This window comes from Bufo bufo, chromosome 1 (assembly GCF_905171765.1).
Source record: "Bufo bufo chromosome 1, aBufBuf1.1, whole genome shotgun sequence".
In the NCBI taxonomy this organism is placed as follows: domain Eukaryota; kingdom Metazoa; phylum Chordata; class Amphibia; order Anura; family Bufonidae; genus Bufo; species Bufo bufo.
In genome coordinates, this window is record NC_053389.1 from 762,460,361 (window position 1) to 762,475,527 (window position 15,167).

General features: G+C 42.9%; 1 protein-coding gene across 1 annotated transcript in view; it reads right to left on the reverse strand.

The window, feature by feature from the left end:
* LOC120986221 (adhesion G protein-coupled receptor E3-like) overlaps positions 1-15,167 on the reverse strand; it is a 205,694-nt gene that overhangs the window by 119,213 nt on the left and 71,314 nt on the right. The window contains exons 4-6 of the mRNA XM_040414660.1: positions 14,097-14,246; positions 12,253-12,303; positions 4,095-4,196 (exon numbers count right to left, since the gene is read on the reverse strand). Of these exons, the coding sequence (XP_040270594.1) occupies positions 4,095-4,196; positions 12,253-12,303; positions 14,097-14,246 (303 nt within the window). The remainder of the gene's footprint in view (positions 1-4,094; positions 4,197-12,252; positions 12,304-14,096; positions 14,247-15,167) is intronic.

A 15,167-nucleotide genomic window follows, 5' to 3' on the forward strand; every position in this document is an offset into this window, starting at 1 on the left:
TGAGGGGTCAACTGAGGAGTCCTCTGTAGCGGGGGGAACTCCTCCTCACTAACCTGAATCGCCGGGCCGCAGGGAGACATCGTGGCAGCTGCCAGGCCTCCACCCTGGGCTGAAGATGAGGGATCAGCGTGCGCTCCAGGGTCCTCTTCCTCCTGGGCATGAGACACCTGGGCCCGGTCAGGGCTGCTGCCTAGAGACGGCACCGATGCAGACCGGACTCTCCGTTGATCCGATAGGTGCGATCGCTGATTCAGGTGCTCAGCTCCAGGCTCAGCTACCGCTGTGAGCGGAGTTTTTTCAGGGCCGGCGGAGCCATCTTGGAAGCGCTTGGCGCGCTCGGTCATGTCGGGGCCTGTCGTTGCAGGCTGCCTGGCGAAAAGCCTGGGAATGTCCCCCTGTGAAGATGCCAGGGGGGCTACAGAGCGGGTCTTGACCTTTTTAGGGATTTTGCCCATCTTTAAAGGGTCGCTGGCGGTGGATTAGCTCCGGTGCTGTGGAGGAGCTCGCAGCACACACGTCTTCACTCCTGCATAGCTGGCCACGCCCCCCCGGGTTTGTCCTTTTTAATCACATATTTTACACAGGAGCACCTGATTAATTATTAATGAATGAATAATATGTAATTATGGTATATGCACAGTAATATGGAATTGAGATAATGTATTAATATGTCACTGTCGTCGCTGTAAGCACTTGTTGTTTTTATATTTTTAATGATACAGAACTCGACTTATAATCATGTATTCACCTTGTAATCATGTTAATATGTTTATTGCCAATTATGAAACACTTATGTCCTCAGCTATATTTGAATGTGTTGGAGCACTATTATCACTAGCTTGACAAAGGCTCCATTGAGAGAGCTGAAATGCTGCATTGCTGTTGAGTGTAATAAAGTATTCACCTATTCACCAGAAGACCGGAGTGCTGCCTTACTTTTTCTGCTTTACATTTATCGTTCTATGTCCTAGGAACAGTTGGGGATTTGCACCTGGCATCAAAGAAGTGCTGCTGTTTATTTTATTTCTCTCTCTCTCTCTCTCTCTCTCTATATATATATATATATATATATATATACCGTATTTTTCACTTTATAAGATGCCCTTTTTTCCCCCAAAAGTAGGGGGAAAAGTGAATACTAGTGAGCGCCACCATTATGGAAGCGCCTCACTAGTATGTATTAGGTGCCGGGAGTGGGGAAGAAGCGCTGCAAGCGCTTCCGATACTCACCCTCCCTGGTCTTCTTGTTAGGGCCCGTGCTCCACTGTTCTGACCCCGTACAGCATCAGGACGTAGTGCACACACTATGACCTGACTCTGCAGCGCTGGCCGGAGAAGACAGGGGAGCGTCGCGCCGGACCCGTAGCGGAGCCGCGGGGCAGGAGACGTAAGGAGGTTTTTAATTTTTGTCTGATGGGGGTCTGATAGAAAAGGTCTGATCTGAGGTCTGATGGGGTCTAAAAGAAAATGTCTGATCTAAGGTCTGATGGGGGTCTAAAAGAAAAGGGCTGATCTGAGGTCTGATGGGGGTCTAAAAGAAAAGGGCTGTTCTGAGGTCTGTTGGGTTCTGACATGGAGGGCTGATATGGGGGTCTGATCTAAGGATCTGATATGAGGTATGATGAAAAATATTTTTTTCTTATTTTTCTCCTCTAAAATCTGGGGTGTGTCTTGTCATCGGGTGCATCTTATAAAGCGAATAATACGTACTGAAATAGGCCACTAAACTCTTTCACCACAAATAAATGCAAGAGCGACGTGCGTATATTTTTTTCCTTTTTGTACTGAAATAGGACACTGAACGCTTTCACCACATATCACTGCAGAAGTGAAATGCGTATATCTTTTTTGTTTTGTACTGAAATAGGCCACTAAACTCGTTCACCACAAATAAATGCAACAGTGAAGTGCATATTTATTTCCTTTTTGTACTGAAATAGGACACTGAACGCTTTCACCACATATAACTGCAGAAGTAAAATGTGTACAGTATATATTTTTTTTTTCCACAGACATAAGCCACTAAAGGCTTTTTAACATAGCACTTGCGCCCCAATAACAAGAACAAATTGCTGGAATGCCAGAGCTGTATAATGGCTATTTGGATTCCTTAATAATGTTTCCCTGCACTTGTAAATCACATTTTTTTTTACAATGAGGTTTTTCTAGCACTGTCCCTAGCGACTTCAGACGTCTCTCCCTGCACTAAGATGCTGTGAAATGATTCCTCACTATCGTTTCCCTGAAATTTGAATAATGTTTCCCTGCACTTATAAATCGCTTATTTTTTTTTTCACAATGAGGTTTTTAGTATAACTTTCCCTAGCGCCTGCAACATCTGTCCCTGCACTCAGAACGCTGGAAAATGTCTGAATCCAAGATGGCTGCCGTATTTATAGGGCTGTGACATCACAGGGCTGGCTGGCTGCTGATTGGCTGCATGCATGGCATTATGGGTCATCCCGCCTTCCCAGAGTTCCTTGCCCCATGTCCTCACATGTGTAGCTGCCATTTTAGCCAGCATTTTAGGAAAAATTGCGATTTGTTACTACGAAGCGCGAGGAAATTCACATTAGTTGCGAATCAAATTTTTCCTGAAATTCGGATCGAATTCCACTTCGCCAGCTTCGATTCGCTCATCTTCAATGCTAATCTTTTATGTGATACAGTATCAAATGCTTTGATGTACGACATCCATTGATATGCCTTACCTCCTCATGGTGCCTTATACTTTACTTAGTGCTCCTCTCCATTGCTGTACATTAACCGTGGCGTAGCGTGGGGGGGGGGAGGCAAATTGTAGGGGGCGCCAGGCAGCAGGCAGTATAATGAGGGTGATGGAAGCCTATGGCTCCCATCCCCTCCATTCTGCCTCATAAGCTTCAGGCCAGGCCTGAAGCCTATGAAGCAGTAGAATAGCGCAGGAGATCGCGATTACATCACCGTGACCTCCTGCACTGAGTCTCGCGTGATGACGTGATGACGCGGCGCAGGAGGGCGCGGTGATGCGTTCCTGACCACCTGTGCCGGGACGCCCGAGCAAAGGCTACTAGAGGCGATGAAGAGAGGTGAGTATTTTTAATTTTTTTTATGTAAGTACTAGGGGCCATACTGGGGGTACTATGGAGGTGGGGGAAAGATTGGGGGCCGTTACATATTATACAGAGGGGCCATTACATATTATACAGAGGGGCAATTACATATTATACAGAAGGGCTAATACATATTATACAGAAGGGCTAATACATATTACAAAGAGGGGCCAAAATATATTCTACAGAGGGGCCAATACATATTCTACAGAGGGGCCAATACATATTCTACAGAGGGGCCAATACATATTCTACAGAGGGGCCAATATATATTCTACAGAGGGGCCAATATATATATTCTACAGAGGGGGCATTATATATTATAATTATACAGGGGGGGCCATTATATATTAATAATAATAACTAATAATAATAAAACTCTGCAGAGATGAGACGCGGCTGAAAGATGGTGTCATGGCGGTCCTATCTCCGAATGAAGACGCTGAGGAAAGTCTACATCACAGGAGATGTCACTGGATGGATGAGGTATGTGGTGCTGTATTATACTGTATATTTTGTAATGATGTATGTAATGTCAAAACACATATTTGTTTCACGGTAGAGTTGGGGGGTGGATTGAGAATTTGGGCCACCCTGCCGCATCTTGGCCACAGACTTCAGGTCACACGGTGCGTGTTCTGAATTCTGGGGCCTCACACCCATCTACTATATCATCTGTACTCAGAGAGTTATCCCTGTGTTATCTGTGGTGTTACATAGGACTGCAGGAGATATCTACTACATTATCTGTACTCAGAGAATTTTTACTGTGTTATCTGTGGTGTTACATAGGACTGCTACATGACTGCATGACTGCAATTAAATTTCTCTTCTATATGCATTTTGGGGCACAAATTTTTTTAAGACCGGCATTTTAGACTTAATAAACCTCTAGACTGGAGTTCTCAGAATCAAATTTTCGATCAATTTGGTGGAATTGAACTAGGAGTGATTCACTCTCCAGTCCCTGCGCCGGTCACCAGTTACTCACACACCACTTACCTACACACTCTCCTAGTTCTTCTTTATACCCAGGGACACAGGGAAATGAAGCATTATACTGCTGACCTTCTGGGCAGATCCGATTATTACAGTTTGTTGTATCTGTAGGATAATAAAAGTGATAAGAATTTTTAGGCATTGTGAATTTTCTGTACAATTTCCCTCCCACTTCCCCGCATAATTTTGGCTAAAAGCTTTCATGCGGCGATACTTTCTAGTAAATGTGGGCAAACACGTTAGGTTTTTTGTGGCTGTTTAGTGCATTTTTTTTTTTTAGCCATAACAGGATCAGAATCAAAATGAATGGGACCTCTAAGGGTATGTTCATTCACACAATTGTATTAGCGCACTGAAAAGATGGGTATGAAGTCCGCACCAAAGTTCCATGAGTTTTCTGCACTGGATGAGGTTTTCCATTTGAATTGGTTTTTGGCATGGATTTTGACGTGGTTTTTAAAGCTTTCAATTAATTTCCATGAGGATTTTTACAAAGAGGTGAGAAACCTCCTCACCTAAAATGAAGATGTTTTTGTCAGTGGAATCGTGTGGAAAATCCACAGCATCTAAAGTAGCAGTAAAGTGGATGTCATTTTAAAAAAAATCTCATCTACACGGTGAAGAAATGTTCCACAATGAAATCCACATTTAAATTCATTAGAGATTTTAAGGGGTATGAATGACCACACGGTGCAGCTGTGATCCGTTCGGGTCACGACCGGCTGTGGTTGAAAACTAGAATTAGGCCGCAGCTGCTTTTTAACTAACTGATGAAGACTGCACTGTGTAGCCGGTCTAAATTGTTAATGGCCGTGTGGTATTGAAGGTGCCGCAACGCCTTTAACAATGAAGACTGGCTATACAGTATGGTCTTCATTAAGACCCGAACGGATCAAAACCGCACCTCCTGGTCGTACCTTTAGTCCTCAGTATGTCAATTTATGCTACAATAACCATGTTGCCTGGATCTATGAAAACATCATTCGTAACCCAAACTGAATGTAGACCTTTTAGGGTACGGCCACACGGTAACACTGGTCGTGCGACAGCTGCCGCGGCCAGGTTCACAGAGTAGCGGTGATCCCGTAGAAATGAATGGGATTGCCGCTGCAGTCGCAAGAAAACTAACATTGCTGTATTTCTTGCGACTGCAACAGCGATCCCATTCATTTCAATGGGATCACCAATACTCAGCGAATCTGGCGGCGACCAATGTTGCCGTGTAGCTGGACCCTTAGGGGGTTGAAACATTTTTAATGGCACCAAATATAAATCATGACTTACCTAGCTTCTTCATTTCTGCTAACTTTCCTATGATCCTATTAGGACTATTTAAACACTGGTGGGCCCATTACAAAGGTTTCATGAGTCCCCCCGCATCCCCTCATCCATCTGGTTGCTATATATCAGTGTACCGTAAAAAATCATGAAATAGCATAGTAGCGTCCAGCACCTATAAGTAAGTACAGATTTAAACTAGACTGCCTAAATAATTACAGACCCCCAGACTGCCTAAATAAATACAGTACCCAGACTGCCTAAATAAATTCAGACCCCAGGCTGCCTAAATAAATACAGACCCCCAGGCTGCCTAAATAAATACAGACCCCCAGGCTGCCTAAATAAATACAGACCCCCAGGCTGCCTAAATAAATACAGACCCCCAGGCTGCCTAAATAAATACAGACCCCCAGACTGCCTAAATAAATACAGACCCCAGACTGCCTAAATAAATACAGACCCCAGACTGCCTAAATAAATACACACCCCAGGTTGCCTAAATAAATACACACCCCAGACTGCCTAAATAAATACAGACCCCAGACTGCCTAAATAAAAACAGAACCCAGACTGCCTACATAAAAACAGACCCCAGACTGCCTACATAAATACAGACCCCAGACTGCCTACATAAAAACAGACCCCAGGCTGCGTACATCAATACAGACCCTAGACTGCCTAAATAAATACAGACCCAAGACTGCCTAAATAAATATAGACCCAAGACAGCCTAAATAAATATAGACCCAAGACTGCCTAAATAAATATAGACCCAAGACTGCCTAAATAAATACAGACCCCAGACTGGCTAAATAAATACACCCCCCAGACTGCCTAAATAAATACATACCCCAGACTGCATAAAATAAATACACACCCCAGGCTGCCTACATGAATACAGACCCCAGACTGCCTAAATAAAAACAGACCCCAGACTGCCTAAATAAAAACAGACCCCAGACTGCCTAAATAAAAACAGACCCCAGACTGCCTACATAAATACAGACCCCAGGTTGCCTACATGAATGCAGACCCCAGACTGCCTAAATAAAAACAGACCCCAGGCTGCCTACATCAATACAGACCCTAGACTGCCTACATAAATACAGACCCCAGACTGCTTAAATAAATATAGACCCAAGACTAAATAAATATACACCCCAGGTTGCCTAAATAAATACACACCCCAGGTCGCCTAAATAAATACACACCCCAGGTTGCCTAAATAAATACAGACCCCAGACTGCCTAAATAAATACAGACCCCAGACTGCCTAAAGAAATACAGACCCCAGACTGCCTACATGAATACAGACCCCAGACTGCCTAAATAAAAAAGACCCCAGACTGCCTAAATAAAAAAGACCCCAGACTGCCTAAATAAAAACAGACCCCCAGACTGCCTACATAAATACAGACCCCAGACTGCCTACATAAATACAGACCCCAGACTGCCTACATAAATACAGACCCCAGACTGCCTACATAAAAACAGACCCCAGGCTGCGTACATCAATACAGACCCTAGACTGCCTATATAAATACAGACCCAAGACTGCCTAAATAAATATAGACCCAAGACTGCCTAAATAAATATAGACCCAAGACTGCCTAAATAAATATAGACCCAAGACTGCCTAAATAAATACAGACCCCAGACTGCCTAAATAAATACACACCCCAGACTGCATAAAATAAATACACACCCCAGGCTGCCTACATGAATACAGACCCCAGACTGCCTAAATAAAAACAGACCCCAGACTGCCTAAATAAAAACAGACCCCAGACTGCCTACATAAATACAGACCCCAGGTTGCCTACATGAATACAGACCCCAGACTGCCTAAATAAAAACAGACCCCAGGCTGCCTACATCAATACAGACCCTAGACTGCCTACATAAATACAGACCCCAGACTGCTTAAATAAATATAGACCCAAGACTAAATAAATATACACCCCAGGTTGCCTAAATAAATACACACCCCAGGTTGCCTAAATAAATACACACCCCAGGTTGCCTAAATAAATACAGACCCCAGACTGCCTAAAGAAATACAGACCCCAGACTGCCTAAAGAAATACAGACCCCAGACTGCCTACATGAATACAGACCCCAGACTGCCTAAATAAAAAAGACCCCAGACTGCCTAAATAAAAACAGACCCCCAGACTGCCTACATAAATACAGACCCCAGGCTGCCTACATAAATACAGACCACAGACTGCCTAAATAAATACAGACCCCAGACTGCATAAAATAAATACACACCCCAGGTTGCCTAAATAAATACAGACCCCAGACTGCCTAAATAAATACAGACCCCAGACTGCCTAAATAAATACACACCCCAGACTGCATAAAATAAATACACACCCCAGGTTGCCTAAATAAATACACACCCCCGGTTGCCTAAATAAATACAGACCCCAGACTTCCTAAATAAATACAGACCCCAGACTTCCTAAATAAATACAGACCCCAGACTTCCTAAATAAATATAGACCCCAGACTGCCTAAACAAATATAGACCCCAGACTGCCTAAACAAATACAGATCCCAGGTTGCCTACATGAATACAGACCCTAGGCTGCCTAAATAAAAAAGACCCCAGACTGCCTACATAAATACAGACCCCAGACAGCCTAAATAAATACAGACTCCAGACTAGACACCTTAAACCCTTCCCGACGTGACATACATCTACGTTACATGTCACAGGAGAATTCATGGAGCAGACTCAGGAGCTGAGAACGATGCATACATCAGTAGTGTCAAAAGTTTGATAAAAATAAATTGAAATACATTTTTAAACTCTAAAAATATTAAAGGGAACCTCTCACCGGGATTTTGTGTACAGAGCTGAGGACATGGGCTGCTAGATGGCCACTAGCACATCCGCAATATCCAGTCCCCATAGCTCTGTGCGCTTTTATTGTGTAAAAAAAAACGATTTGATACATATGCAAATTACCCTGAGATGTGTCCCAAGAAAGTTAAGAAAACATGCACAAACTTTTTTCAATGTCTTCAATAATATTGAGTGTGTAGTCGTCCCGGAAGATTGGAAATTGGCAAATGTCGTGCCCATTCACAAGAAAGGTAGTAGGGAGGAATCGAGCAACTATAGACCAGTGAGTCTGACATCAATAGTAGGCAAATTAATGGAAACCCTATTAAAGGATAGGATTGTGGAACATCTAAAATCCCATGGATTGCAAGATGAAAAACAACATGGGTTTACTTCAGGGAGATCATGTCAAACAAATCTTATAGATTTTTTTGACTGGGTGAATAAAATAATAGACGGTGGAGGTGCAGTAGACATCGCATATCTAGATTTTAGTAAGGCTTTTGACACTGTCCCACATAGAAGACTTATCAATAAACTGCAGTCATTGAGCATGGACTCCCATATTGTTGAGTGGATTAGGCAGTGGCTGAGTGACAGACAACAGAGGGTTGTAGTCAATGGAGAACATTCAAAACAAGGTAATGTTACCAGTGGGGTTCCACAGGGATCTGTACTGGGACCGATTTTGTTTAATATCTTCATAAGTGATATTGCAAAAGGCCTCGCTGGTAAGGTTTGTCTTTTTGCTGATGACACAAAGATATGTAACAGGGTTGATGTTCCTGGAGGGAAACGCCAAATGGAAAAGGATTTAGGAAAACTAGAAGAATGGTCAGAACTCTGGAAACTGAAATTTAATGTGGATAAGTGCAAGATAATGCACCTGGGGCGTAAAAACCCAAGGGCAGAATATAGAATATTTGACACAGTCCTGACCTCAGTATCTGAGGAAAGGGATTTAGGAGTAATTATTTCAGAAGACTTAAAGGTGGGAAGACAATGTAATAGAGCAGCACGAAATGCCAGCAGAATGCTTGGATGTATAGGGAGAGGTATAAGCAGTAGAAAGAGTGAAGTGCTTATGCCGCTGTACAGAACACTGGTGAGACCTCACTTGGAGTATTGTGCGCAGTACTGGAGGCCATATCTCCAGAAGGATATAGATACTCTAGAGAGAGTTCAGAGAAGAGCTACTAAACTAGTACATGGATTGAAGGATAAAACTTACCAGGAAAGGTTAAAGGACCTTAATATGTATAGCTTGGAAGAAAGAAGAGACAGAGGGGATATGATAGAAACTTTTAAATACATAAAGGGAATCAACTCGGTAAAGGAAGAGAGCATATTTAAAAGAAGAAAAACTACCACAAGAGGACACAGTTTTAAATTAGAGGGGCAAAGGTTTAAAAGTAATATAAGGAAGTATTACTTTACTGAGAGAGTAGTGGATGCATGGAATAGCCTTCCTGCAGAAGTGGTAGCTGCAAATACAGTGAAGGGGTTTAAGCATGCATGGGATAGGCATAAGGCCATCCTTCATATAAGATAGGGCCGGGGGCTATCCATAGTATTCAGTATATTGGGCAGACTAGATGGGCCAAATGGTTCTTATCTGCCGACACATTCTATGTTTCTATGTTTCTATGTTTCTCATTTACATGGTTACAACCACCCTGTAATCCATCAGTGGTGGTCGTGGTCGTGCTTGCACACAATAGGAAAAAATGCTGGCCTTTCTGTTGACCAGGACTGTGAGAGCTCACATAGTCCGGAGCTTTTTCCTACAGTGTGCAAGCGCGATCACCGCTGTTGGATTACGGGGTGGTCGTAACCATGGAAACGTGCCGTGTATAATGTGATGGAAAAATGAATCTAGCCAGCAAAGAAGGCAATATGGACAATCACAATTAGGGATGAGCGAATTTCATATTTTGAAATTTGTTTTCGGTTCGGGTTGTGGTATAATGTGGATTCCGTTACCACGGACCATAACGCAATTCCATTACGGAATGCATATCGGAAACGGGACGGATCCGTTATGCAGCCCATAGACTTCTATTATGACGGCATGAATAACGGAATGCCTCTAAAGACATTCCGAGATGCATTCCGTCATGGAATTGCGTTATGGTCCGTGGTAACGGAATCCATAACGCAATTCAGTAAATACCACAACACAAACAGAAAACGAATTTCAAAATATGAAATTCGCTCATCCCTGATCACAATACATTAGTAAGTGGCTTGTACTAACTTTCTCTACATGATAAATGCCACTTGCTGAAGTGAGAGGACCTCTTTATAGCATCTTTCCCCCCTTCTTGGTGATACAAATGGTGGAAAAGTTGAAACCAAGGGATTGGGTCTCCTCATTAGCTGAAGACGGGCTCGTAATCTATGAATCCATGTTTAACCCCATCTCTCTGAGGAGATCCTACTGAGTTTGTCAACCTCTTCATTTCAGCGACTGGTAATGTTTTGGCATAAATGTCCAATAGATGTAGGTCCCATCTTTGGGACCTGATCTTGCAGCCTCAGTGAAAGGAGAGGTTATCGTGCATGGACAGGTTTCTCTGTTCTCTTCTATGGAAGGTCCTCACTCACCTATATTCAGAACTCCCATAGAAGTGAATGGAGAGAGATGCACATTTTTTCCAAATTGTAATAATTCTATTCTCGATGTAATCAGCTCCAAATAAATTGAACTCTTGGTGGAGTTATACTAACGTCTCATTCACTCGTCAGTGTTCGTCAGCTATTTCCATCAGTTATTTTGAGCCAAAACCAGGTGAGGATCTAAACCCAGAATAGGTGCAGATCTTTCCATTATACCTTATGTCTGTGGAGGATCCAATCCTGGTTTTGGATCAATCACTGATGGAAAACACTGACCAAAACGCAGACGTGTGAATGAGGCTTAAGGCCTCTTTCACACGGGTGTTGCGGGAAAAGGTCCGGGTGCGTTGCCGGAACATGCGCGATTTTTCTAATTTTTCACAGAAGTTCGGGCTTGGGATCGGTGTTCTGTAGATTGTATTATTTTCCCTTTTAACATGGTTATAAGGGAAAATAATAGCATTCTGAATACAGAACGCATAGTACAATAGCGCTGAAAGGGTTAAAAAAAATAAAAAATTATTTAACTCACCTTAATCCACTTGATCGCGCAGCCGGCATCTCTTCTGTCTTGTTCTTTGCTGTGTGCAGGAAAAGGACCTGTGGTGACGTCACTCCGGTCATCACATGGTCCGTCACATGATCTTTTACCATGGTGATGGATCATGTGATGGACCATGTGATGACCGAAGTGACGTCACCACAGGTCCTTTTCCTGCACACAGCAAAGAACAAGACAGAAGAGATGCCGGCTGCGCGATCAAGTGGATTAAGGTGAGTTAAATACATTTTTTTAACCCCTTCAGCGCTATTGTACTATGCATTCTGTTTTCAGAATGCTATTATTTTCCCTTATAACCATGTTATAAGGGAAAATAATAATGATCGGGTCCCCATCCCGATCGTCTCCTAGCAACCGCGCGTGAAAATCGCACCGCATCCGCACTTGCTTGCGGATGCTTGCGATTTTCACTCAGCCCCATTCACTTCTATGGGGCCTGCGTTGCGTGAAAAACGCACAAAATAGAGCTTGCTGCGATTTTCACGCAACACACAAGTGATGCGTGAAAATCACCGCTCATGTCAACAGCCCCATAGAAATGAATGGGTCGGGATTCAGTGCGGGTGCAATGCGTTCACCTCACGCATTGCACCCGCGCGGAAAACTCACTCGTGTGAAAGGGGCCTAAGACATAGCAGTCCACCTGAACCAGTTGAGATGCAGTGTAAAGCATGGAATTGAAAAGGTTACCTGAACCTGTGACTGGGCACAAGGTAGATTTTAGATTTTAGACAGTGCAGCTAAGCTACTTGTGTCCTAACAGAGCAGAACTAAATGCAGCCAAACATTTGCAAGAAAATATTGTCTATAGGTAGCAGCTCGTATAGGACAGCAAGGAGACCTACTTGGAGGTAGAGTCCCAACAAGACAGGTCAAGGACAGCTCCTTTTTAACATCTACAAAAAAGAAAAGAGCAAGAGTCAGTGTTTGCACATAATATAATGAAGTGACCCTACGATGTACATATATTCTACAGAAGACCAGATAGCAATCTAAAATCTAGAACAAAGCTGGAAGCCCCCACCCTCCCAAGACAGGGTTGGCATCATTTTGGCTAAATAAAATCACGACACACCAACTATATATTTTTGGGGGGCACTTAACAAATAGTCCACTATTTTTATAACTGTATATTCAGAGATGTAAATTATTATTTTTTTGCTGTACAAGTTGTACGTTGTAATGGCACCATATTGCATACAGTGTAGTGGGAAGCTGTAAAAAAAAATCCAAATTGGATGCCATTGGAAAAAAAACCACAATTTTATGGGATTTGTTTTTACGACGTGTCCTGTGCGATAAAATTGTTAAGTTACCTTTATTCTCCAGGTCAGTACGATTACGGCAATACCAAATTTATATAGTTTTTCCTGTGGGGTTTTTTTCACCACATATTCTGACCCCCATAACTTTTTTATACTATGTGGTGGCTCATTTTGTGCAAGGCAATCCATAGTTTTTATTGATACCATTTTGGAGTGTGTTTAACTTTTTGATCACTTTTTATTAAAAAAATTTGGGTGGTGAAGTGGAGAAAGAACAACAAATCAGCCATTTAAATTTTATGGCGTTTTTCCGTATGAGGTAAATACATTTTTATTTGAATAGTACAGGTGTTTTGGGACACGGCGATGCCTATGATGTTTTTTATTGTTTATTTTTATGATGGGCAAAGTTGGGTTGATTTTTTTTTTATATCTCAAGGATCTCCTTACGTTTCGTGACTATTTATCATGAAGTAAGGGAAGAATGTGATTGCTGTGGCCAGTGATTGGCTGTGGGGATGTCAACATGGATGTTTTAAGTGAGGAAGCCCAACGGAGTATCGCAGGCCTGGAGGAGAAGAAGTGGGGAGAAGGTGCCAGGAAGCAGGTAAGTACTCTAATCCTTCCTTTACAGGTCTGGTAAAGGGGAAGGGGGTGCCAAAAAAAACACATTCTTACACAACCCCTTTCAGCCGTATGAGTAAAATATCTTCCTCCTAACAATCTAATTTAAAGAGGTTGCATGATATCAGAAATACACGGCTGCTTTCTGTCAAACCTGTGATGAGTTGAACTGAGGCCTGACAAGGATATATCTACAATTGTTCGATGTTCTATTAATCCATTTACAACATTCAGAAATGGCCAAAACGGGCCTCTTAAATACATGTGGCTTTGCGGGAAAGGGGGCGAAGGGTAAGATTCAACATTTTTGTGTCACAATTGCGCCACTATCCTGGCATCAAACTCTGTCCCAAACTAAGCCAACCAATGGTTTTATAGAGCCAGAGAACTGTGTCTATCCCTGCACCACATTTATCATCCAGCCTGAGCCCCTGTGATAAATCTGGTGCAGGGTCTAGCCCGCCGTCTACAGCAGGGCTGGCCAACCTGCGGCCCTCCAGCTGTTGTAAAACTACAATTCCCACCAGGCCCTGCTGTAGGTTGATACCTGTAAGCACTCTGGGCATGCTGGGAGTTGTAGTTTTGCAACTGAAGAGCCGCAGGTTGGCCATCCCTGATCTACAGGATTAGTAAATCTGCCCCATGGTCTGCAGTCTTTCTTAAAGGGATCTGACACCATCCTCACCTACATTGCATTGTATGTGACAGTAGCGCCTGATACTCACCTCAGGGATTGAGAAGATGGCTGGTTATTGCTGTAAAAGGATAATTATTGCTAATACCAAACATTTCTTGCCTACCTTCACAGTAATTCTCATTAGTTTGATTTGGGCAGAATTGAGTGGCATTCCCCTGGAGGTTCGTGTCACATTCACAGTAGAAGCTCCCAATGGTGTTCTTACATTTTGCTCCATTCCCACATGTATAGTTCTTAGCACATTCATTTATATCTGAAAGACATGAGAAAGCAGAGACTGTACCTAACTGCGTATAACTCTGGCATCTCAGTTAGTGATATTAACCGTGACTTGAATGGGAAACAAAAGAATTGGTAATGTCAGACACATGTAAGCATAGTCCATTCTCCATTGATGATCCTCTCACATGGACTCACCTGTTGGTATTCATAATATACCGTACTGTACATGTCTATATATACAGCCCAATGACTGTCAACAAAATTAGCATTTGGCCAAGTCTGGCAAAACATTAATTACAGACAAAACTGTAAGGTGATGCACATGCACACAAGTATGAAGTCTGGGCTGACCCAATCCATTGGATGTAAGAGGGACAGAGTGGGCAAAGATTTAGCGAAAGCTTGAAAATGACTGGGTTTGTAGGGATGAACAGGGCTAGGACAGGGTTTCTTGAAGTTTGGGTGGATTTAGGCTTGATAGCAGGAATAGGATTGGCAAGGCTAGAGAAAAGAGGGAGCCATGGTACTCTTTTCAGGGGAGGGTTAGTTGGAAGCTTTCCTTTTCCATGTGATCTGAACCGCTGAACCTTTGCGCTTAGATTAATTTCACTTGGTGACTGGAGCAAGGGCTTATATGTGTGAGAGCCCCACTATTGCCACAGCTGGTGAGGAGGTCTTGGATGGCATGGTGGATTGCAGGGTGATCCTATCTATGGAAACAAGCAGTGTATAATGTGATGGAAAAAAGAATCAAGCCAGCAAAGGAGGCAATATGGACAATCACAAAACATTAGTAAGTGCCTTGTATTAACTTTCTCTACATAATAAATGCTATTTGCTGAAGTCAGACAACCCCTTTAAGTACAAAGTGCAGAGTCTTTCACCAGATGATGAGGTATGGTGGCTGGATATGTAGCAATTAAATGGTAGTTCAAATGTTCTGTCTTGCTAA